At 41.3% G+C, this 25,514-nt stretch overlaps 1 protein-coding gene across 1 annotated transcript in view; it reads left to right on the forward strand.

Annotated features, from left to right (window-relative positions):
• The window catches only part of MYO10 (myosin X), a 162,880-nt gene that overhangs the window by 55,619 nt on the left and 81,747 nt on the right, over window positions 1–25,514 (forward strand). The window contains exon 3 of the mRNA XM_064705478.1: window positions 17,424–17,582. Within this exon, the coding sequence (XP_064561548.1) occupies window positions 17,424–17,582 (159 nt within the window). The remainder of the gene's footprint in view (window positions 1–17,423; window positions 17,583–25,514) is intronic.

The raw sequence follows: 25,514 nt of genomic DNA on the forward strand, positions 1-25,514 counted from the left end.
AAGATTTTGTATTTTCTGTTGAATCTGCAAAGCATGTAAAGTCTTGAAAGGGTAGTATCAGCAAATTTGTTGGTTTGACTGAACTTTTTCAGATGAATGAAGCCCAGAATTGAGAACATCCAATATAGCAGTAGTTTTATATTCTTTACAACAGAGAGATCTCATAAGAATAACTTAATTTTAAAACTTTATTTTAAGATTAACTTTTAAACTATGCTAGAAATTTTTTTTCTTTTACCTACCTGTCTTGAACTAAATGAAGTGATGGGTAATTCCTCACTGGTGCCTCTGGATATAACTCATTGTTGGAGGTCTTTGTGGGCTTTGACTTGTTAGCTGTGTCTTGTTTCTCAGAGCATATGCTAACAAAAAGGGTGTGAAGGTACTGATATAAAGATTCCTACTTGAACTTGTACTAATGGCAGGGACTTCTTTCCCCTCCCTCTGGTTCTAACTGTGGCAAGTGTAAACACTTACTCCAAGGCCCAAGTCTGGCCTTCACTGCAGAGCCCTTGACTTTTGTCAAGACATAGTGCCTTTTTCAGAGTCCAGCTGTGCTGCACATAGTGGTGCAGTGGGAACCAGTCTTGCCCTGCTGTGTCCACAAATACACTTTGCTCATTTGTTGCTTCATGAAACATATTTCTTTATTACTGAAGCTGTGTTTCCATGGTTGCCTTGATATTAAGCAGAACTACAACCACACTTGAACTTGGATATTAGGGAATACCTCTGTCCCATCTTTATGGAGCTACCCAGATGTGTCCTTCCTATGGTCTTTACTTTCCACACCACCGTGAATTTGTCTGAATGATGTAAAATTTGATGGTACATGATTGGAGCCATGGGCTTCATGGCTCTTGGATGAAGACAAGCAAAGCTGGGTATCACACAGAGCATCACTAAACTCAAGCTTTAAAAAATAGGTGGGCAAGAGTTGGGTGCCATTAATCTTGCGCAAGAAGTGCCCATAGAGAACTTTACTAGTTTAAGTTAATATTATGAATAGCAAAAATCAATATCCAAATGGATGGTAGTGAATGCAAGATACTTTAGGAGTAAGGAAAGAGATTTGCAGTATTTCAGGGCTCAGACTTTGCTAAATAGAAACTGAATTTAGGTATTTCTGGGTTTTCCTATGTTACACAGCTGCTCAAAAGATCATAATGGTCTCTTTAGCTTCATAATCTTTGGCTGTAGGATTGAAACATGCTCTTGTTTCTAGAAACTTCTGATTTAATCTGCCAGGCTGAAGTTATTTGCAAAAAAATCATGGCACTGTCAGAGCAGGAGAGAGCTTATATGTGGAATTGTCACTGGGTTTAAACAGAGAACATAAGCCTAGGACTCAGTTCTGAAGCATACACAAATAAGATGGAACAGGCGAGAAAAATAATAAAATAATAAAATCATTTTGGTTAGAAAAGACCACAAAGATCATGGAGTGCAGCTGTTAACCCAGGACTGCCATTGCTTGAATCACGTGAGGTCAGTACTCCCAGGGAGAAGTGGCATTTAGCTCAGGCTCTGGGTAGCTAAATTAAATGGTTCTTTAATGCATCCCTTGTCTTCTAATCTGATGCTATTTGTTCTGCAGGAGGATTTTTCAGTGTTAAAGCTTATATGCTGTACTGCAGTAGGTTCAGGCAAGTATACCCACCAGCCTGTAACTTACATGGAAAAATACACTCAGACCAACTCTGCATTTTTTTTCTTCTACATCCCTTTCAGCACAACTTCCCTCTTTCTAATGAGAAAGAGAAAAAAAGAGAAAATGAGAAAATTAAAGTCCTTGCTCATCTTGCTTTCCACAGAAATCATAATGAACAACATAAGAAACTTTGTAGACTATTGGAAATTTATGGTGAATAATTTAATTCTAGCATTTAGAGGGATAGGGACTGGAATGTAAAAAGCCAGACAACTGCCACACATTCCCCAGTGTCCTTCAGTGCAGGGCATTAGGACTCGCACCTGCCTGGGCTTATCTGCCATCAGGTCAGCTCTGTCCTGGGTGGACATGCAGCTTCATTCCCTGTTCTCCAAGCCTGTTTCATGTTCAGGCTTATGCACTGAAAGTGTCTGTTACAAAAAGAACAACTGGTTGGTGTCCTAACAGGGAGATGGCACCCTCAACGAGATTGTGTATTTATAAGCTGAACCTGTCTTGGGAGGTGAGAGAAGTCACATCTTTACGGGAAGAGAACACTGAAAATGTAGCTTTTTGTTGCTAGCAAGGATCTCTAAAGCTGAATCCTAAGATGTGTATTTATCAGAAAACAGTAAAATAAACTTCTTTGAGTACTGAGAGTAGGCTGGGAAGGTAAATAGAGGGCAACACTATTCATTAGTCTATGAGATTGCCATGTCCATGTATCTCTCTCACAACCTTTCCTCCAATGCAAGAAATCAGAAAAGGTGGCCCAGTTTTAATCTGTCTGTTCTAATGGGTTTTTAGTAACATGTTAAGGTAATCTCACAGTATTTCATGTCAGACTTCTGGCTAACCCTCATTTTAAAGAATATAAACTGGAGCTTTTACAGCTTCATGTGCTTGAGGTTTGTCAAAGTAAATTCAAAAACAAACAGCAGTATCCTTACAAAGACAGAAAAGTACTGGTATATTTTTCTTTGCAGCAATAGTTTGAGTTTTTCTTTCCAGAGCTATAAACATTATGGTTATGTGTAAAGCTACCAAGTAATTCTCTGAATATAAGACATCTTTGTTGTCTGTCTCCATTATTCTGACACAACTACTGAAGTAGTACTGTCCTTATTTGGGGTGGAAAAAATAGTGCTGTGAATTACTCTTTGCTGGTATCATGGGAACAGTTGTAATTGGGCTTCTCCAGCATACACATACATGCTATCTGGTATGTGATTCAACTGTGGTTTTCAAATGTAAGCACAGGCAAGCTGTGGAGAATAAAATCACACACGTACCTTTTAATAAGGAGAGCCACCTTCATGTGTGTTCAGTTTGCCCTTTTGCTTCTTGCAGGGCAGGAGTTTTATAGTTCAAATGCAAACCAGCCAGTTTATATGCAGATTTTATGGGAGTAACATATAGAACAGTCTCTCAAACTTACAGCCAAGAGCAAGTTCTTTCCCTTATCTATATGTAGTGCACATTCTCACACATAAAGCAATATCTGTGCGGTGCTATAAGATTTATGACATGGCTTTGAAAAGTGTTGCATCTCCAAACCACTCCACCTGCCTGTATCTGTGGATTCATGCCCTGCAATGAGCAATTGGTGCTCCTCTCTCCTCACCAAGTTCTAGCAGTGCCACTTGGTCTTTTCTTCAAGGAAGCCTACCACAGGAATATGACTAAGACAACCTATAGTCAAACCTTCTATCCCTCCTTTAAAAAAAGAAGTTAAGATTTTGTATTTAGCATCCACAAGCTTTTCCCAAGTGCAATGGAAGGAGATTCTTACGTGCAAACCACCACAGCATGATAACAGAAAATGAACAGTATTATATGTAATATTATCTCTAAGGATTTAAGAAAGGGCAACTTCTAGAGACTCTGAAGACAGAAAGAAGAAAAGGTCTTTTAAGCTGTTCTGTGAATTCTTGGGCTCCTGGGCCTGGTATATTTGTTCATGCTCCTTGTAATATTACGAAGCAAAAGAATGTAATACTGTTTTTCCCTGAACTAGACATATTAAAATTTAGAAGTGTTTTCCTATTTGTACTTAGAAATCTCCAAGAGCTCTCTGTACTAGACACTGTAAAACTTTATAGCAAAGAGGTAGGGTTTTTTCCTAAAAAGGTTTCAGTCAAAGAGCCCCTCTGGTATTTCTAACAATGTATGCTTTATTTGAGTAATAATCAAATTTACTAGTGTGCATTTGAGAAAGCCTAAGTGATTGGTACCTGACTGTGCAATCAGTCTGAGTATTGCTCCTGCAGCAGCTCAGGAGTGCACTGTGCAACTTCAGTGCAAGTTAGAAGGTGACTGTGCTGCTTGTAAATAAGCAATTTCTCTTTTTTATGTCCTTTTTTGAAAGATTTGGAACTAGAGGATAAAAATTTATGTCCTTTCCCTTATTTCTGCACATTTTCAAAACAAGATAGAGTAGGGTTTATCTGTTTTTTTATAGAATGTGTTGCCTCTTTTTTTCCTTTTTTTTTTTTTTTTTTTTTTTACTTCACTGCTTCCATCTCTCTTCACTGTGGTATCATGGTTGAGCCATTGTGCAGTATTCAGCTGGTTTTGTTGATCTTTAATCAGAGCAGTTGTTGGGCAGGGGAGGCCTGGAAAACTTCAGTCAGGCAGCGTTTTCCCCTAAATGTAAATTAAAATGCGATAAATGACCTGCCAGGGGCATTGTGACCCCTCTGGCTCAGCAAGGGCTGGCATGTGGCTGTAGGAACCCTCCAATTCCAGCTGCACGTGGCTCTGAGGTGCCTCGTTGCCAGGGCCCAGTTGGGCTCTCGGGGTGTGGATCTGGGTTTCACGTTTGTAATGAAAAACACTTAACCGCCTTGGCTGCTATCTTGAGATACGTGCAGTATGGTTTCATGCTTGTCCAAACCTGTTTTGTTCTTCCTGGCAGAAGACTCTCCCCTTGCTGCAGCTAGCAGTGCTGGGAAGGGCGGGGGGGATGCACAGCCAGTCCCCAGTACGGGTTTGGGAAGTTTCACATTTCCTCGCTGAACGCTGTTGACAATTCAGCCTCACATGTTGGTGGGCACCTTGTTGTGAGAATAACAGGAGAGCCTGAGAGTCTTGAAGCTTTAAGCTTTGCTGTGTGGCACAGCTAGCAAAGGCCCTGGGTACCTTTATAGGAGGAATTCCTGGTTGAGGAGAGCGAAACAAAGCCTTAGTGCAACATGCTGGCTGACCAGTAGCAATGCTCACTGACCCACAGTGCTTCTCCAGGAGCTGTCAGTGGTCATCTGCTGGAGACTGCTGCTGTTGTCTGAGCACGCTGGTCCTGGAGGAAAGGAAGATTCCAAGGGCAGAATGCACTCCATAGAACTGTAAATAAAGATGGCTTTTTGAAAATAATGTTAATGATAATTTTTGTTGCTGAAATCTCCTTGATCAGTTAACCTATCAGAATATATTATTAAGAAGAGCCCAAGTTTTTGTTTACTGTATGGAAATTCATAATTATTCCAGCTTTTTCCTCCTTTCTCCCACCTGTCACCTGTCAGTTAGTATTCTTGCCAAGTTGCCTGAGCAGTGTAGGAGCAGAGGGACCCCCTGCCCTCGGCAGTGACCTGTGGTTGTCTGCTGGTAGGGAGGCAGGGTCCCTTGCTCCTTCCCTCTGCAGACACAGACTCTTTTGTCACAGTCCTGCTAGCAGGGCATGTGAGAGCAATGCCTCTCAGGAGGGATTATTGTATATTATTATTGCACGCTTGGGCAGCCAACCCTTCAGTAATTCAGACACTGGCAGGTTGCTAGCACAGAAACAGCACTGTGGACCTGTCTTCTGAGGTTCAGTGCCTGAGCCTCTGAGAAGAGGGGGTTCACTGGCATGCACAGCTGAAGCTGATCTTCTCTTTATCTCTGGCAGAGCCAGTAAATCCACGCCTGCTGCATGAAGCTTCCTGCTGTGGCCTTTTGCCCCTTCTGGTGCTGCCCTGGGTTGTGGTGAGGTCACTACAGGGCCCAGGGAGATCAGCAGGAAGGCTGAGTGAATGATCAGTCCTTTCCTAGGCCCAGGTTAGTTCTGTATCATGGGCTGTCATGTGCCTCTGGACCACATGTGCTGGGATCCTGGTTAACACGCATGGTAGGAGGAAGGTGTACTCATGCTGTGTGAAGCCAGCTGAGATTCAGTTCTGTAAGATAGGGCTAAAGCCTCTTCTGTCCCACGATAGTGCTGCCCCTGGCAATGGTTATGAATGGCAATGGCTAATTCTGAGTGTATATAAACCATCTGCACTTTTTTTTTTTTTTTGACAGTGCTTCCATGCTAGCAAAAAAGAATTTGTTGATATTTAGGGTGCCTTCTCAGGCAGGAGAAACTGTTCTGTTGTGAGGCACAGCGCTAACTCTAGTAGATTAAAAGGCAGCTTTGGACACCTGCTGAGAGCCGGTCTGTCGCTGCCTACAGTATAATTACAATTACCTCTGCATGTCAGAGCCAGGCACATAAGTAAGAGGAGGTCACCTCCTCCTGCAGTTGTTTAAGGGCACCTTCCATTATCTTAGGTCAGAACTGGAAAAAATCCCAGTTGCTGTTCAGCTGAATGAATGGCTGTAGTGACAGAGGGATTGGCCTTCTGTTCCTCCTCAGACAGAATTTTCCTGAAAGCCTGATGAATTGTTTTCAGATCAGCACACGTGGTAAAAGTCAACTTTGAAATGGCATAGCCTTGTTGACTAGGCTGTTAACTGTACTAACTATGTTAACTGTGTGCTTAGGTTTGGGGAAAATGTTTCATGTTCACCTGCCCCATGATTCTGCTTTGGGCATTCTCCATTGTGTGTTATGGCTCATCATGTCCATATTTGTTATCATGGATAGATGTTCTTAGGTATGTTCAGGGCTACAGTTCCTCCCCTTTCCACCTCTTGCCCTCTCTCTCCTTCCCACAGTGTAAGTTACCATTGTACACCTGCAGGTTTTGGGGGAAGGGAAGTTGAGTACACAGTTACCCTGTTTAAAGGAGCGCTTTGAGCTGTGGATAAAATATGCCCTTGGCTGTCTTCCTAGCAGTATAGCTGTGTCAAACCCTCTCACCCCAGGCAACCTGCAGGAACAGCAGGTAGTAAATGCTGGCTTAATGAAAAGCCCTTCTGATCCTTTAAAGATGAGAAAAGAGTGAGTGAGGGGCTGATGCTCACACCAGGGTTGTACCCAGTTCTATTTTCTGGGCTTGAACAACAGTGAGTAGTGCCAGGGGTGTGGATGGGAGTGTGGTGTGCTGATAAAGGGGAGAAGTTGGTTTGTCTTTACAAGGCAATTAGGGATACTGTAGAAGTGCCATTTTGTAATATTGTAGGGAAAAAAAGATTAAAAGTTAACTTCAAAAAGAAATATAAAAGGGCTTTTTCTTCTAAAACAAATAATTCATGCATCAATTTGAACTTTAGGCTTTCACAATTGGAAATTACTTGAAGTGTATGTGTGAGGTTAGGTCAGATATTAGGGGCAGAATCTTCACCCAGAGGCTGGTTGTGTGCTTGAACAGGCTTCCCAGGGAAATGGTGATGACACCAAGCCTGACAGAGTTCAACGAGCATCTGGACAATGCTGTTAGTCACATGGTTTAGTTTTAGGTAAGGAACTGTTTCTGAAAGGAGCAGGAGCTGAACTCCATGATCCTTAAGGCTCCCTCTCAACTTGAGATAGTCTATGATCTGTGATCTCTGCAATCTCATATACAGCTTTGTACCATCTGTCATTTAGATTTTTTTATTCTTGTAACACAAAGGCAGAAAAAGCCCTAAAACTATTTTTTTAACAAGCAAATATGAGAATAGACCCTTATCTAAATTTCACTGGAGTGGGTTCAAAAGAACTTGAAAATGAATCCAATCCTTCAAAAGATAAATGTCAAGTTCCACCAGTTCACTCTCATGTCAATCTCTTGCATATTCTGCTTCTCTGGAAACATGTCAATATGTAAAGTTCTAAAATGTGTTTCTTTAAATTAAGGCAGGAAGGTCCTATAGAAGCAGGCAGATTGCTGTTGTGAACAAAAGGTTGTTTGATTAAAAAGCCGAGTACAATCAAATATTGTTGCTGTGAGACATACAGTACTTCCACTGGCAAAATCAAGCCAACATTTGGAAAAAAACCAAACCAAACAAAATAAAATAAAATTAAAAAAACACACACAAAAAAAAAAAAACCAAAAAAAACCCCAAAAAAACAAAAAAAAAACCCCAAAAAAAAAACCACACACACACAAAAAAAACCCCCAAACAAACAAAAAAAAAAACCCTGAGGAAAACAGAATTTGAGAGTTTTATAGTTAAAAGTTTTCAGGAGAACTGAAAGCTGAGATTATGTCTTTATGGACTTCCTCTGTACATATGCAAGTTGTCATGTCTTTAATTCACAAACAGCTTCAAAAATAGTCAGTGCAGACGGTTTTTTTGCTCTCAGTGCTGGATTCATGACTAATGCCTGCCAGTATCCTATTCTTGCTCTATATTAATTTATTGCCTCAATGTATTTAGGGCGTTTCACATAGTATTTACACTTCTGCTTCGAGTAGAGCATTAATTAGTTGTCAGACAACCCTTTTGTGTTTCCTGTGACATTTAGGTCCTCCCTTGGTTGTGGGCAGAACAGACATGGAAGCAGCTGACTGACGGCTTGTCTGAGGTGCACCTCTGCCAGATTTCAGGGACTGGACACTTTGAATTCAAAATGAAATGCATGTGTGGGCTGGAAAGCAAGTTCTTGGCTTGACAGCTGGGACAGGGTGGTTCCAAAGGGACAGATCTCCCTGTGGGGAGGCGATCAGCAGGAGAGGGCCCCAGGAGGGAAAATGAGACCTTGATGGCAGGGGGCAGAGGTTTGTGGGGGGTAGGAGAAATGACTGGAAATAGTGGAGGTTTTGCAAGAGGAACACAGAGGTGGAGTTGGTGGAAAGGCCTGGAGGAGAAGCATGCCTTGCTCTGTTGCCAGTGGTGTAAGACCTGCAGGAGAAGAAGGTGTGAGCAAATTGAGTCTGGGAGGTTACTGCTCGAGCCTCTGTGGGTGGTGTCTTTCAGGATGGAGGTGGTTGAGGGTTGTAAGACTGCGCAGGCCTCCCTGGCTGGTGGGTTGCTGTGGGAGTGCACTGGCTCGTGCTGCCAGCAGCCTAGTGCAGTCTGTGCTGGCCCTTCTCCAGCCTGGCTCTTGGCCATGTTGGTTGTCTCAGATGGCGTGAGGGTGGCCCTGGAGCCTGCTGGGGTGCTCCTGCAGGTCTGCCAGCTCCTGACACCCAGCCAGCACTGGGTGAGCGAGCCATGAGCTGGAGCAAAACCTTCCATGTCTGGCTGCATCTGACTGGGGCTGAGGGGTTGGTTGCTGCCTGGGAGGAGGGGTGAAGGAAACCTAAGCCCTAAATTGTCTCAGAAGATGGAAATTTGCCAGGAAGACCATCTATTTCTGTGCAAAAACCTTTCTTCTGGGTCTGTCTTCTTTTTATTCCCTCCCAGGCCCCTGCAGCCGCAACCTTGTAGAGGAAGGAGCACCCCAGCCCAGTGGCTGTGGTCTCCCTATGCAAGGGGACCTGCACTGGGTTGATGCAAGGACCTTTCATCCATTACAGCTGGTGTTGCAGCAGAACCTCCTTGGTTTTGACAATAATACAGTGGTGATAAGTGCCAGAAACTTTCCTGATGGGAAATTCCTACCAGGCAGCTGTGCCTGGCAGCAGCTCCCCAGGTAGCTCTGGGCCCCACTGTGCATGACTTCACGCCAGGTGGGAAGGGTTTCCCATTCCTAAAGGGAATGGCACCATCAGCACCCACAGGCCTTGGGGGCTGCACTGGCAGCCCAGGTGGGGTTGGTTCATGTGAAGTGTTGGGTTGAGAAGAATATAGAGGGATGAGCCTAAAAGGCTCGCAGTGGCATTGCTTGGATTTTGTTTGGAATCCTGGAGAGCACCACTGGAGTATCACCTACCCTGTTGAGCCTTCATTTGGGACAAGGCTTGCTCTACAAGGGATGTTCCTTTGGAGCTCCAGCTCCCATAGAAACATTGCCTCCGATTTCACTGCTGTGAGTTGCACACAGGCAGCTCCTGTTGTAGTCTTGGAGGCAGTCCAGTCAGCTATCTGCAGGGCTTTTTCCTTTTTTATTTTGTTCTTAGAAAAAAGACCTATTGAGATTAATTGCTTTGTGTCTCAAAAAAGCTGGTATAATTTGTAGGCTGCTTATTGACCATAGTTGTTCCACTTCTTGATAGTGGGGCATATTATTCATATCCAGCTTTGTTCATTCCATTGCAAATAGTCATTGTTTATTTCTATGAATCACAGAATAAATACAAATTTGACACTGAAACTTTCACTTGAGCAATAAGTGATGCTGAGAGGAAAGCTAATGTTCTCAGTGCCTGGCATTGTCCATAGATGTGCTTTTCCATTGTGTGGAAAATGATGGATAAAGGGCGAGAGTTTTTAGTGTTTTGGTCTTCCTGCTGCAGAGACCATCAGTTTTTACCCCCTTGTCCTTTGAGCTAGTTAAGGTGATGTGCACTGAAAGCAAAAGGAGTGATTGCCATTACATCTGTTTGCTGCTTGCTCCTTACAGTGACACGGATTTGGGAGTGCCTTTGGTGGGGTGTCCCAAGACAGATGGAGATTGCACTCACGGGGAGCATGGGCCCAGACCTTCTGTTTCTCTGCTACAAGAGGAGGTCTGCTCTGTCTCATCTCGCAGTGATGTGTGAGTCAGAGCCTCCTCCCTGGGTTTCTGTGTGGCCAGAGCTGGTCAGGCCTTGCTGCTGACTGGCTGCCTGTCAGGGAGCTAGGGCATGTGCTGGGATACATCTCCTGTGTCCTGCCCTCAGACTGGGTTCTCGCATTGTGGGAAAGCTTCTCAGACTTGTTCTTGCATTGTGGGAAAGCTTGGGTAGCTGCAATTCTCTCACTTCTTTGTTCACAAACAGAAAGCAGCACTTTTGTAAGGTGAAGGTGCTGGTGACGTGAGAGGTGTTGCACGTTCTATTGTTGTACTATTTTCTATAGTACTGCAGTTGCAGTGTTTATAGGTGGGCTTCTTAAACTTTGAGCTTTGTGGTGTCTGTAGGTGCTGTAAGTTATACAAGATCACTTGGAAAGAAAGTTAAAGATGCACTTTTTTTTTTTTTCCTTGTAAGATTTATATGTACTGCCTAGAGGTTTAGCTTACAGTGGTGTAATCTAGGTAAAATGGATGTGTTTAGTTCCAATTAAATTTCTTAATTGTCTGTGTAGGGAAGCCCAATTGAAGGGTCATAAGTTCTGAACCTGTAATTAGAAGCTTGTTCATACTTGATAGCAGAGCTTGTCTATGAGTGGAAATGGTTTAGAGAGTGAAGTAAACTTCAAATACCTCTTGTGGAATGAATGGGTGTTAGGTGGGAAGTGTTGATCAGACAAGATTGTTGACAGTGGTCAGCATGTAGAGGAACAACTAAGAGGCACAATTTAGTGGTTGATGACCTCTGCTATGCCACTGACCAAGGCTGTGGGGCTTGGGAGCAGAAAGGGAAATTGTGTGTGGGTGTGAGAACCTGAAAGCTGTAGTAGGAAAGCCATTTGGGGAGGTGCTGCAAGTGATCACTGGTGCTGTCGCTGCTGGAGGCTTCAGGGCAGGCTCCCAGCACCTGAACCTGGGAGCAGCTCCTGACACAGGTGTCCCACAGGTATCCCAACAGTCTGAGGAGAGATATGGAATGGGGGCTGAGAGGAAGGGTTTGGAAGGAGGTTGATTAATAGAACAAAGAACAAAGACTGAAAATGGCAGGAACCAAAGTGAGCAGAGGGTAAGGATAAAGTGTAGGATTACCACAATTTACAGGGTGTATGTTACTCACTTGTTGGGTTGGTACAGTGATGTGCAAAGTGGTCATTTTGACATTTTTCATTAGAGATCAAGATTAACATCTAACAGGTAAGGGAGGCCAGAGACTGCAGTGGTTCCCAGCACAAAAGGGGGAGAATTTTATAAAACAGATGGAAAATAGGCTGATTCTCAGTTGATGTGTGTATGGGATAGGTGCTTGAAGAAAAGGCCAGGAGGTCACAGATAGGAGATTGGTGGTGATTTTTTCCTGACATCAATAAATGTTTTACATAAAATTATTTCATTTTCCTCCATAGGATTATAGGTAAGAAACTTCATTGTGGAGTTTTCTGGTTACTTTAGAGATTAAATTACATTTCATCAAAGCAAACCTTGGGCCTTGGTACATCTTGCTGTCTGAAAGATTATTTTGGAACAACACAGTGAGTGTCTAAGGTCAATTGATACAGAAAAATAGTAAATTACTGGGGAAAAACATTACTTGGGTTTCACTCTTGACACAATTAACTGTAGAATTTTACAATGTCAATAGTTCTGCTTTACATTTGATCTTAAATCACTTAGATTTGTAAGAGAGCATCCCTGTCCTGTATTTTAAATATCTAATTAGACAGTAGATCTCTCTAGGAAAAAAGGGTAAAATACTACATTTTTATTTTTGCTTTTAATCTCTGGGTCCTTGGGCTTGTCATGATTTATTTTTCTCCCTGGAACACTGCATTCCACAGCTTATAATGGCCTCCTTTTTCTGCTTGGACACATCTATAAAGACATTTTGTAAGATTTATTACATTCTTTTAACTTTTAAACATGAAGGAAGCACAAATGATGATCCTCAGTTCAGACCAACAGCAGAGAATGAAAAAAGAATTAATATTTTTAAGTGGATATTTCTCTGTACAGTCCTGTGTTTTGCTAGGCCGTGCTCATCTCTGCCGTGGGGTCAGTGACATTAGGGAAAAAAATGCTTCAGATAACAGAGGGCACTAATTTCACGGACACATGAGCCAAGTTCTCTGGAGCTGGCAAGTCCTCTGGAGCTGTGATGTCCATTTTCATGAACATCACAGTAGCCATTGGGATTTAACCTGTGAAGAGTTCACATAGGGCAGTTCGTGGGATGGCAACAGGAAGGCTGTGGGCTTTTCTTTTTGGGTCAATTAGTTTTGCTTTCTGGTGCTTGTGGACTGCCCAGATGCTGTTTTCTAGTATCACAGGAATTACTGAAGAAATTATGGTTGTTTGCTTGTATATTTTTATTTTGTAAACCTGTCACTCAGGTGACTTCTGTACAGTAGCTGTTTGTTTTCACTTTTCCTGTACTACTAAATTTTATGTTTACCATATTTTACATTATCTCTCTGGTTATATGGATTTGAGCAACTTAATTTAAATTGAGCATGTGACAAAACTTTGATATTTCTTGTTTATGTGTTTGGATATCAGGATTCTCTTCTGTAAGGCCCTGCAGTTTAAAGGGGGCTGATAAAAAAAATTCCTGAGCAGCAAAGAGCAGTTGGTTGCTCCGTGTCTGTTACCTCTGCCAATAAACCCTCTCAGTTTATTGGAACAAGACTGACAGCAGGGACATTTTAAACTGCATAACCATGCCCAAACAGACAGTGTTTGGCATCAGTCAGGCAGCACCACGTTCAGCATGTGTTATTAATGGCAAGGCTATGGCAGGTGACCAGCTGATGCAGTTCCTGCCCACGAGGTGGGTAATGGGTCAGTGTGTAGATGGGCTTGTTCTAAAATGCTTGCAATATGTGAACTCTTCAGTAGGTGACTTTGCACATTTTCAGAGAACGGTTTTAATAATGATCCAGCTCCTGTCAGGGCTTACATGGTGCACATGAGCCTACTTCTGCCTTTAAATAAAAATCTCACAGAAATCTCACTAAAACAATTAAGGTTGTAATTCAAGTAGCAACTTGTTGATCAGGAAACTTTTGGAGTACCTTCTGCCTTCCTCCTGTCCAATATGGATCATCAGCACCAAACCCAAACCTCACTTCCTTGTGAAAAACACCCCGAATGATTCAGTTGAGTATGGGATCCATGCAGGCAGGAAATCCCAGGTGTGACTTGTAGCTTTTGCAAGAAGTGGGGATTGTGAGGGTTTTTTGATGTACATAAGCACTTAATTCAGCATTCTCTTAAACTCACTTGACTCAACTGTTGTGAAATCTCTTGATGCCATTTAATAATCTGCAGGGATTTTTTAAATTTGGCATCATGTCACAAAATGGTACCATAAGAGAGAAAACATTTGTGCTCCTGTCATTGAGAGTCTACTTTGATGTACTTTGCTCGTTTAATAAATTGTATTACAAATTACATCTTTTGTTAAAACATAATTTCCATTAAATCTTGAACTTAGGGGTATTTTTTCAATGGATAAAATTAATTTTACATTGTTTTGTGGTATTTCCTTTAAATGGAAGGCTTGAAAGACAACTTTTTTTTCCTCCCACATGCCAGATTAATTGTGCGGAATAGCATTAGTCCTCTGGCTTTTTAGGCCACTTCTTCATTTGAGTTCTTTTTTGGCATGTTCATCAGAGCACTAGTAAGCTGTGATAGGGACAGTAGGGCAGCTTTGAAGGGTTCTCCTTTCTCAGTGAAATGCACTTGACTGTTGTTAGGCTGAGTTTGCTGTTTTGTTTTATATTTCTTAAGCTTGTGCTTTTTGTTGTTGCTCTTTGCATTGGTCCATCCTATCTCAACCTTTAATTTTCATTTCCAGAATAACATCAAGAGTTCTTATTTTGCATGCTGTCTCTTTAAGGTTAATTTAGAGTTTTCCATGTATTCAGCATGTTTGTTATCTTGAACCATTTATATCTAGAAAGGAAAGACGTTTTTGCTGAATTCTCATTTAGGCTTGTCTTAAATCTTATTCTAGTTTCCTGCATGTTGCACTTGACCTTCCAGAAATGCTGGGAGGGTCCTTGAGGATGGATGTTCCTGCACTCTGCCAACAGGGTCCACTTGAAGTTCAGGAGCCAACTGGGTCATCTTCCTGTTCTTTGTGCTGACCCTGCAGAGTGGCTCTGGGTTCCTATTTCCTGAGGATTCCAAGTGCTTTAATATTTCATAACATGATCTTCTAGTTAGTACTGACAAAGTTCAAGGTAGTTTTTCCCTGTCCTTATCCTAATAAAGGCGTGATTCAAGATGAAATAAAACAAAGCAGGCTTTTCAGCAGCAGGACTGCAGAAAGCCCATTTTAAGGAGATGAGGTTTGTACATGTGATCCTGCAGCCCTTTCTCATGACTTCGATCTTGTTAGATGACTTTGATCAAGTGTTACAGTAGGTTTAAGAAATCTGAGGGATGCATGGTTCTGGCAAGAATTAAAAATAAAGGAGAAGTGGCTACTCAGTTTTCAAGAAGAGCTCCTCCTCCTTTCTTATTTGGGTGGCAGCTATTATTAGAAGTTGGTATGTTTTCTAGCTAAGTGATGCACAGTCCTGTCTCTGAATCAACTCACAGAATAATGTCTTCACCCAAACAAGAAGTCAGTGTGTGGCAGAGATGGAAGTAATAGAATAACTAGACTGAAGAAGAGAAAATAGTGAGTTTGAGTGGTAAGGATGAATCTGCAGAGGCCCTCTTATGTAGTGCTGCCATATGCAACTCATTTGTCGTGTTGTTTTTCTTGGTGTTTGTCTGTGAATTCTTTACATTAATAAACTTACTGAGTGATGTACAGGGTGCTTTGCCTACCTTACTAACCTGTGCATCACTCGTCAAAGGATAGGCATTGCAAATATGGAGGTTATCCTCCTAGAAGTGATATTTTGCCTTCCTTCCATGTTCACATGAGAGGCACTCACAGGATATGTGTCATCCTCTTTTGGTTTCCTAATTCTCTCACTGAATCTGTTTTTCTGTATCCAGGACAATACATAGCCTCTGTTAAGTTGCTTACTTTTCTAGGATTTGCTTTCCTTATTTCCCTTTTATTTCCAAATCCTTCAGCTTGTGGTATTTTTGTTCTCCAGTATGACCTTGTTTTCCTGTATGGTTCTTCTGACTAGGAACTGCAGTTTATAACTTTTGAGATGTAATTATCTCTAATTCCACTTAGAGTTTGTGTGGTTAGTCTTAGGACTGCTAACACATTTTTCAGCCACAAAAGTTTTGCTATCAGTTGATGCTCTTCACATTGGTTCTGCATAGTAGATGTTCTGTCTGGACCACATGCTCCTACAAGTGGCTACTTTTTCCACCTTGGCAGGGTCCCTCTGCCCTGTACAAATCATTGTCCTGTCATATTTATGGTTCTTCACTGCAAAATAAGGCTCTGATGTCTTCATGTCTGTCTTTTTCCCTTAGGTAAGGATTATACCTAGGATGTTCTGAACCTGTTGGAGCTTTCTGACGGTTTGCTCACATACCTTGTTGATGTCTGTGATGCCTCCCAGCTCCTGTCAGAAATTTCTTTCCCATATCTCCTTTCTTACCCAGCTTTCCTTCAGTATTCTTTGTGCTGGTGCAAGTGACACCTGTAATGGTGTGATGGCCTGTGCCAGCATTTGTTATGTTCAGGATACTGTTTTAATGAGGAAATGTCTTCAGGCTATACTCCTCTGTCAGCTGTTAGGATATCCAAGTACAGAGCTTTGGTGTTTCATCTGATCTGCCTTCAGCCTCTTGCTTCTTCAGCCTCTCTTTTCTCACTTGTCTCAGCAGGACAGACGACATCACTTTTTGTCTGGATGGCCTCCTGCAATGTCACTCCTTCAGTCTTTCATTGCCAGGAAGGTACATGAGGTTTTATAGTGAAAAACCTCTGAGGGGTTTCCTCCTCCTGTGCAGAGGTGGCCCCCAGGCACAGCGTGACCCCCAGCCCGCAGCAGCATTCCTACAGTGCTTGCTGGTGCTTGGCTGACAGCTATGGCTCTGCTTCTGTTGGCTTCATAAATACTATTTTAAAGGATTTCAGAAGGACATGGGTTTTTTCTAATGTTCCACATCAGTATTTCCACAAAGTAGTTGCATTAGTTCCATGCTTTGACTTTTTAACACTGAAGTGGTGCCATTAGCAGGGACAAGAATTGCCTGAGGAGCGTTGGCTGTGCGAATGGGGGCGTATGTCTATAAGGATGAGGTGCCAAGATGTAAATTTGCAGGAAATGGGATGTAGTCTTTATTGATGTTATTAGCATTCATAAAAGTTTAACTATATTGAGGATGTGTACATCTTCTTGCATATTTGTGAAAGTTTTACAGAAGATATATGAAAGTGTTTTCCAACCAAGTATTTAAATTCTTTTTTAGAGCTTTTACTGTCTTTTAAGAACTGGCTTCAGAAACTAGTCTCAAAAGTCAATTAAGAAATCTGTTGGCCTATTAATTTCTAAATATCTGTTGCACACAGAACTTAAATTGCTACTCGCATTAGGTGTAATGACTGTTTCCTGACTGGATAGTTGAATGGAAATATTTAAGTGGATTTCAGATCAAACACATGAACACTTGTAGCCTATTAGAGCATTAATTTTAATTTGCTGATTTGCACAGTCAGGCATTTCCTCCCAGAGCAATTTGAGTGTAAGTGGGTTTTACTGTAAGAGGTGGTTTATTGTTTGGTTGGTTTCGTATTTTTGGGAATGGTTATTGCTTGGTTTATATTTCTCTTGATAAAGTCTAGCACGAATCCAGTGTGAAACAAGATTGCATTTGCCCTCTAATGGGAAAAGCCCTTACAGTCCTCAGTGCACTGTCAGTGTGTTCTAGTTTCTGATGACCCATGTAGGCATTTGGGGCTTCAATCAGTGTCAGAGAAGCTTTAGAGGAAGGTATCCCTGCCAGGCTATTATATTTTGCAAGTCTGCACACTGAAAAGCTGGATAGGGTATAAAGCTCCATTCTCAGACAGGAGTTTTTGAACGTGTGCTCTGATTAATGTTGTTTTTGTTTCCCCTCTTTTAGGTATTCACTTATAAACAGAGCACGATCACGCACCAAAAAGTAACGCCTATGCATCCAACAAGCACAGAGAGTGTGGAGGACATGGCAGCACTCGTAGATCTCCATGAAGGCTCCATCATGCACAACTTATTCCAGCGATATCAGCAAGATAAAATCTATGTAAGTTTTTTCTAAAATTAAGAAAAATATCCACTGGGAAAGTTTTTTAATGTTTTTGAATGCTACATATGCGTCTACGCTTTCAGTGACAGGACTGTGTATAGGACTCTCATTTTCCTCTTCTCCTTTAGACTCTCTGCCCCAACAAAATGTGCTGTGTATGTCACGAGAGGATGTGCTGGAACTTAGTCTGTCACTGCCATTTGAGATCCTGTTAGGCCAAGATCCAATTCTGATCAGCTTCCCCTCTTGCATTGTAGTAGAAAGGTTATTATGAAAGAAGCATGCAGTTGTCAAGCTGAGCATTTGTGCTGTTAAATAAAGATAGTTGGAGTTTGTGGTCTATGAGAACAGACTGCTGTTTATCAGTTTCCAAAACTACGAATTAGTCCACACAGAATTCCTTTTCTTAACTCTGTAATGAAGATTTTTATTATTATATTTACCTGCTCCTTCAATATTTTCATTAATCTTAAATTAGATACAATTAGTCTGGAACTGCAGTAATCATGAGAAAGATACAAGGAATATTAGCAGCTGCTACAGATTGCAAAATCACACTTTTCAGTGGTTCAGTGGTTGGCCTTTTTGGTTTGGGTTTTTGTGTCTGGGCCCTTGATTTGTCCATATACATGCTTTATTTCAACCATCATCTACTGAGTTTGGCTTCTTATTTTTAAATATTAACATACAGAAGTGAAAAAATAGACTTTTCCTGTATTTAAGATTTGATGAAAAGCAAAAAAGGGCACAATGAAATAATATTCCTTTGCACATTACCCTAAAGTGGCTAGCATGGGGAATCCTCAATACTGAGGATTTACATAAGTCTTTATGTATATGTTTTTCCTCAAAACAAATGAACTGTTTTACCTTTCAGAAAAATCAGCAAACAAAAGATAAATAGCATAAATTAACAACCCTGCATGTGCGAGTAAAGCACATATACTTGATAGAAGTTTGGTTTTCCATCAGTGTTGTTAGATTAGCATGTGGTACTCAGTGTGAGTCAAATTTTAAAAAAATATTTTATGATGTGCACTCACATAGAGGACACACCCCCTTTTAAAAAACCATGAGGGTATGAGTGTGATTTTTTTTTTTATGAGGCATAGAACAGCCTTGTTCTGAAGAGACATGTCCTAGCTTCTTTCTTAGCTTGTCAAGGCAAGTTTAGAGTGTTCTGATCCTTGGTGCTTAGCACGGTGTACTTTTCTAGACAAACAGGTTTGTGTGCTCTTAATGATGACAGATCTGCAGTTGCTACTGACTGTGCATTGTCCCTTCAGTTTTGTCAGTTTAGCTGATTAGTCTTTTGAATCCACCTGAAAAATTATTGAAAAGGTGGTTGGAAAAAAATATGTGTTTTGAAATGCATACGAAAGCCTTTCTCTTGCTCTGTATGTGTAACGAGGACTAGACTATACAAGCATCTTCTTTTCTCCAACCTCACTGGTACCCCACTCCTACTGCAGCAATAGTATTGTTTTAGCAGGAAAGGGCTTCAGGAGCAAAAATATCCCAAAAAACTGAATACATGTCTTGAGTAATTTCATCACAGTTTATAAATATAGGAGCATGTATTTTAGAAGGGGGTGTTGTCATTGCAAAAAGAGATCTGTCATTTTAAGCCAAAATTGCTTCACTATATTGAGCAATTCAATCATATTTTAATGTTAAAAAAAACTGAAGATGCTTACCTTTGTTGAAGGTTACTTTGCAGCTGATCATTCAAAATTGCTCAGTCATTCTGCTTTGGGACCAAACTAGTCCTAGTACAGGACAGTAAAAGCCATTGGAATTTATGTCAGGAGCAAACAAAACTTTACAGATTATACATTTGCCTTCTCCTTTGACCAAGAATGGCTTCATCACTGTAGTTCACATATTGTCTCTTGTATCTGCCTCATCTCCTTGTCTGTATCTGCCCCTGGTGCGCTAGTGATAAATTGGGAACGTGTGTACCACTCTCCACTGTGGGCTTAGGGGCTGATCATCCCATTGAAAGACTTCTTGCCATCCCTGGATACAAACCACCCTATAATTGCTGTGTTCTGGCTTTTAGCTTACAGATCTCTTTTGTCTCAGTTCTGTGCACCTTCTTGTTCACATCCTGAGTAGGGGGAAGAGATATGCAAAGGTTTATGCTGTCATTTTTGAGTTCTGTGCTTGTAGTATTACAAATATATTAGTGTGGTTCTTGAGCATGGCAGTTTTTTGTTCCTTTTCTCAGTGGCATTGAGACCAGGAAGCACCTTTTTTACCTTAACAAAGAATACACTAAGTTGGGATTTGAGTTTTGGGGCTTGCTTGTTCACACACACATAAACATTATAGCAAGTGCAATATACTTAATTGTAGTGTAAAGTGTATATAATTTCAAAGGTACAGAACAAACAATTAAAGGGAAATTTAAACAGTTACTTTCTCAGAAAGACAAATGTTTATGCAGATCTTCCTCTGAGCTGTTTCTCCAGCATTTAAATAAATATCTTCAGATGTTTGAGCTCAGTTTAATCTTCCGTTACTTATTAACATTTTTGTCTCACATACTCATACCCGTGTTCCTAAACTTTTCACTACTTCCTAATTCATACTACAAAGTTATTTGCTGTCGATGCCAAGTTTTGTCAAACATGTCAGCGACTTTATTTGCTGCTGCCAACAACTGCAGCTTTAAAGGGTCAGCAGAGGATTTTCTATATTTCCTGATATCTCCTGGGGAGGGATGAATATTGACTTAGATTACAGATTATGTTCATAGTGAAAATGATGCTTGGCTCTGAGCATAATTGGGCCTCTCAGCTGAACCTTTGCTGTTTGCGAGAAGCTGACAAAATGTTGTTCTTGTCTATGTGCAACCATCTTTTTGTATCAGTGTCAAGTCTGCTAACATCTTGTGATACGCTTTGTGTGAATTTCCATGAAAGAGTGTGTGCTTTCCCTTTCTGGTCTGTAAGAAGCATAGGATATACAAGTCCTTTCTTGGTTCTTTCAGGCAGGCTGGTACTGTCTGGTATTTTTTTCAGGCTCAGTGACTATTACTGCATTTATTTGAAAGTTTGATTCCATGCTATCACCACATTTGTTGTCCAGGAAAGGACAAAATTTAGGATGGCAATGATCATACGGTGCACAGGCTTTCATTGCTACTTCATCTCCCATTTTGTTCCTATTGGAAACAATAGTGGGTTATCCAGCTGTGGAAATCAGCATACAAGGTTTATTGCTCATCTTTAAATGCTCAGATTAGCTTGCATGCTAGACTGGCATGTGGCAAAATATAGAAAGATAAACACTAACGCTAAAAATGGAGGATGGCCGCACTTGAAAACAGAGCCTTTTGTGAAGCACTTGGGAGATTTGGTCACCTCTGAAGTGAGGCCATCACAGGACACATGATGTGGAGAGGGCAAGTGCTGTGGCAGCCACTCTTGTCGACATTCAAAGGCAAATTGTTCCCAGGCTGTTGATTCTGGTTTACTTTTAGTTAAGTACACACTGCGGAGCAGACTAGCTCAGCCTTGGGGAGAATTCCATAAACCACATGGCGTGGATTGTGCTGTGAGTCACACAAATTATGGTGTTTGGACTGACTCTGGGATGAGTTGCAGTTGTCTTGTCTCTGCCAGTGGTTGGTTATTGATGCAGGTGAGCAAATTTCAGAAGAGCAGAGTGGAGGATGAGAGAGCAGCGTTTGCTGAGGTGAGAGGCAGGTTGGAAATAACTGCACTATATATTGTGCAGGTCAGTGCAGAGGCTTTCAGTGTCATATCCACCCTCATTTGCATGAGTTCAAGCAATAAACAAGTTTCAAACTCCTTTTGATTAGCTTTTTCCTTTTGAATTAAGTTAAGAAACGCCAGGTAGGCCCATCCACCTTTGAAGTGGTGGCTATGCTTTGACACGTGCCTGCCTTGTTTAGGTGGAGGATGTGCACCATGCCCAGAGCGGCGTTCTGCTTGGGCTGCAGTGTCAGCAGGGTCCCTTGGTCACCCTTCCCTGGTAGGGAGGGAGAGTGACTTCCAGGTTGTCCAACAGTTGGGTGTGGTGTCCAGGAAGGGTGAGGGACAGCACAACCTATTTTTGCTCACTTTCAAATTAGGACTGCAGCTCGCCCGCCAGTAATTATAACCATCTGTTATGTTTGCGTGCATGTGTATGAAAAGTTCTGTACCAGCCACGTCGACATGTAGTGCTGTACCAGCCACATCCACATCAGAGGGAGGATGATGGTAATTAGGAGCTCAGTTTTCATGGCTAGCTTCCCTTCTCTGTTCAGCTGAAGCAACAAACATTGAATAACTTGGGTGATGAAGCAACATTTATCCAATTTTTGAAAAAGGTGTTAAACTGGAAAAGTTGTCTCTTCCTGACAAGGTTGTTGCAGAGTTCCTAGCCACTTCATGGTACAGAATGCTCATTTCTATCTGTTCTTAAAAGGGATTTTCAGTTAGTTATGCATTGATTTTTTAAATCTATTAGTGTTTATTTACTTAAGCAGCACATTCAGTTGTAGTTTGTTAAGCTTGCAGTAATTAGATAATTTATCTCCCTCGAAGTCATGAGGGCTACCAGAGGCAACTAGTTGATGTTTGTGCTGTATTAATCAATAATCACCAGAGGGGTTTTTTCAAATTCTGTTTGCAGACACAGACATTTTAGTATCTAGGTCAGTTGCTCACTGTGACTTGTTTTTCTGGGTTTTTGCATATTTGGTTTTTCTCTGAGTACAGTAAAATTCCTTTTGGATCCAGTGCAGTTGCTCTCTACCGTGCTGTGATGGTCAGCAGGAAGTGGATATTGCTGCATGTTACAGTGAGAAAATAGTGGGGCACACTAAAGTCATAGTTGATGTAATGCAGCCAGACATAATTCATACAATTCAATAGCACTCCTGCTCAGATGTCCTCTAACATGGGCACAAGTTGTAGGTGAAGGTAGAGAAACAAAGGAGGATGAGTAGAAGCCAACAGAATCATAGAATCACTGAGGTTGGAAAGGACCTCCAATGTCTTCAAGGCCAACCTTTGACTGAATGCCACCATAAATACCACTAAACCATAGCCTTAAAGTGTTTGTTAATAAAGAGAAAACCTCATGACTGGTTTATTAAATGGAAAAAGGTGGACACACTCCATGCAGAAACTGAACCTGAAAAGTATGTATGTCATGGACCCCTACAATGTCCTGGACAAGCTCAACAAGCCTTGGTCTTTGGCCTGTTGTGTGCCTTGTTATAAATAATTGTGGGGCATGGACTTTAAAAGCCCTAGACAATGGTACCCAGAAACTGTCATTAATTAATACCATAAAACATGTATATAAAAACAGTACACATGCCTAGAACAATTACACTAGCCCCTAGAAGTACATTTATCTTGGTCTTGTCTGCAATCCAGCTGTGGTTGCATGGTTCCTCTCCAGAGGCATCCACTGCTGTAGAGCAGTCCCAGGTAACCGGTTTGCAGGATCTGCTCTGGGGTCACTGGGGAAGCTGCTGTTTGTTTAATTGCTCTGCTTTTACAGTAAAGAAATCTTCAAAGATTTGTGCTGATGAATCACAGTGTTTTTTACGCCTTCCTATGCTGCTGAGAAGATGGGGAAAATTCTTGCCACCAGCTCTTTCCACAGAAGTGTGGAAGCAGAGAATGCTGTTGCTAAGAATGCATGACAAATGTCTATACATAGCTGCTTACCTCCATAATTAGAATGTTATGCTTGCACACATCAGATAATGTTTTCAAAATGCGGTTCAAAGCGAGTTCCTGTCTCCAAGCATTAATTACAGCTTCCATTTCACATCTGTTACTAGAGAGCAGCAGACAAAGATCTATAAAAACACAGCAGGGTTTTAATTGGAAATCTAGTGAAATTTATTACTGGTGATTGTTATTTCTAAAGACTGGTCAGTTATATAGATCAAAAATTGTCTACCACAGGCAAATTAACTTTTTTTTTTTTTTTAATATGAGTGAATGGAGAAACATAGCTGTAATGTTATGAGAAGTAAACAAATGCCATCAGTTGGTTAACCAACCTTGCTTCTAACTTCCTCCATTCTGCATGACTTGTGGAACTGCTAATAGTTATAATAACAGCAACAATAAAGAGTGTTTGTCTGAACTCTTGTCCTCACAAAGTCCTCAACTGAAAATACTGGGGATTTTAAAGGTGCTTATTTTCAGATCCAAGGAGGTATTTCAGCCTGAGGTGTTGTGATCAACGTGATACCGTTAAAAGAAATGAAAGGTGTATGTCACTGAGTACCCTGCCACGTATGCCACAGCTACACAAACACTTTGCAGTGTGTGCAGTGGCCACATGTGCCCACGCCTGCACCAACATATAAATTTATATTAGGTTTTGCAGTGCTTTAGGTGGTGTTGGTAACCTGCTGGGTGTACACATGGCAGTAAGGATCTCACCTGCCAGCATCAGTGGGCTGCTTTAGTGAGGTGGAGAGGGTGAAGAGGTCAAAGTTTTATTAAAACATGAAAGCTTGCTCTTTCTATTCTGCTCTGTACCACTATTTTTTTTTTCCTCAGTTGATTAGTTGGTTGGTTGGGAAATAAATAATAGATGGACTGGCAACAGGATCAGTTTCTGTTGACTTCCATGAGTTTTCTATTTGTAATACAAAAGCTCTACACTATCTTTGATGGCAACTTCATATAGAAAACTGCAAAGTAGATATCTGTCATCATGGGCAGATTTTGTCATTGGTGTTGGTGTATATTGCTAATGTCTTCCCAGATTTGAAGTCTAGTATTCATTAATTGTATGTCACTGCTAATTCTATAAGCCAAGAACAGAAAGCAGAACAACATGCAGAATCAGAAGAAAAATTATAAGTCATTTGCACAAATGCCAGCAGCAGCTTAGTGCTGTTCCGAGTTTTTGCAAACGGTGCGGAATGTTTCTGCACGTGCGGTTGCCTCACTTGGAGGTAAGCTTTGGCTCCTTTCTGTGAGATCTGTTGTTCCCAGTCCAGCAAAGTCTTTGACAGGAGGGCAGGAATTTGGACTCCAAACCTTAGGGCACTTACCTGTCGCCAACACATTTTCTTTGCATAAGTTAGGCTTTTACTGTAAAGCGAGATTAAAAGCGAGCTGCACAAAATTTCCTGCCGGTGCTGTACTGTCCAACTGTCTTACACACATATTTCAGCAGTTTAATACTAGAAACACTGCAAGCAACCCATTGAAGCTGGGAGTGAATTAACTTTTACTGCTGGGAGTGAATTAACTTTTACTGCTGTTGTTTATCTGTGTAAATGGATCATTGATTCATGGCCAGCTGTTAGTTTTTATTTGAGAAGAGGTGGTCCCTCTCTCACAGGCAGTTTCAGCTTTTTCCCTTTGATGTTTGTCAGTCTCTCCTTCTAAAAGCAAACGGAATCCAAAAGTTCCATGTAGCAGATTTTTGACAGTTAATTCCATTTGCCATCTCAGTCCTGATTTCTCGACTGACGGCTATTTGGCAGCAGTTCAGTGCCATCCAGCTAACTACCTGGCACAGAGATAGATTTCAGTTATGCTGGCTTTTGATTTCTCTTTTCATGCTCTGTTAAAGAGTAATTCCTGCTCTTCCTGCTTTCCTCCTAAAAAAGCCTTTTCTATAGGAGAGGTTTTCAAATATTAAAGAGCCACAGAAGTTATGGAAATCTGGATATCAGTATGTAAAATACTTTCAGGCAGAATTAAACAGATCTGTGAAGCTTTATATAAAAATATTTCACCAGTGTTGTAGAGACAATGCTCTTTGGTTCATCGTTTTACCAGCATTTTGGTTCTCCTTTGTGTGTATTTTCTCTGAAAAGCCCCTTCATCTCTCCAGTATGAATGTATAGGAAGGAAGAAGACCATTTTTTTCTTTTCCTTGCTGGAGGGTAAATTAGACCTTCAGACAGTTTTGAAAGGCTCATTTGAG

Source organism: Zonotrichia leucophrys, chromosome 2 (assembly GCF_028769735.1).
Source record: "Zonotrichia leucophrys gambelii isolate GWCS_2022_RI chromosome 2, RI_Zleu_2.0, whole genome shotgun sequence".
NCBI classification, from domain to species: Eukaryota; Metazoa; Chordata; class Aves; order Passeriformes; family Passerellidae; genus Zonotrichia; species Zonotrichia leucophrys.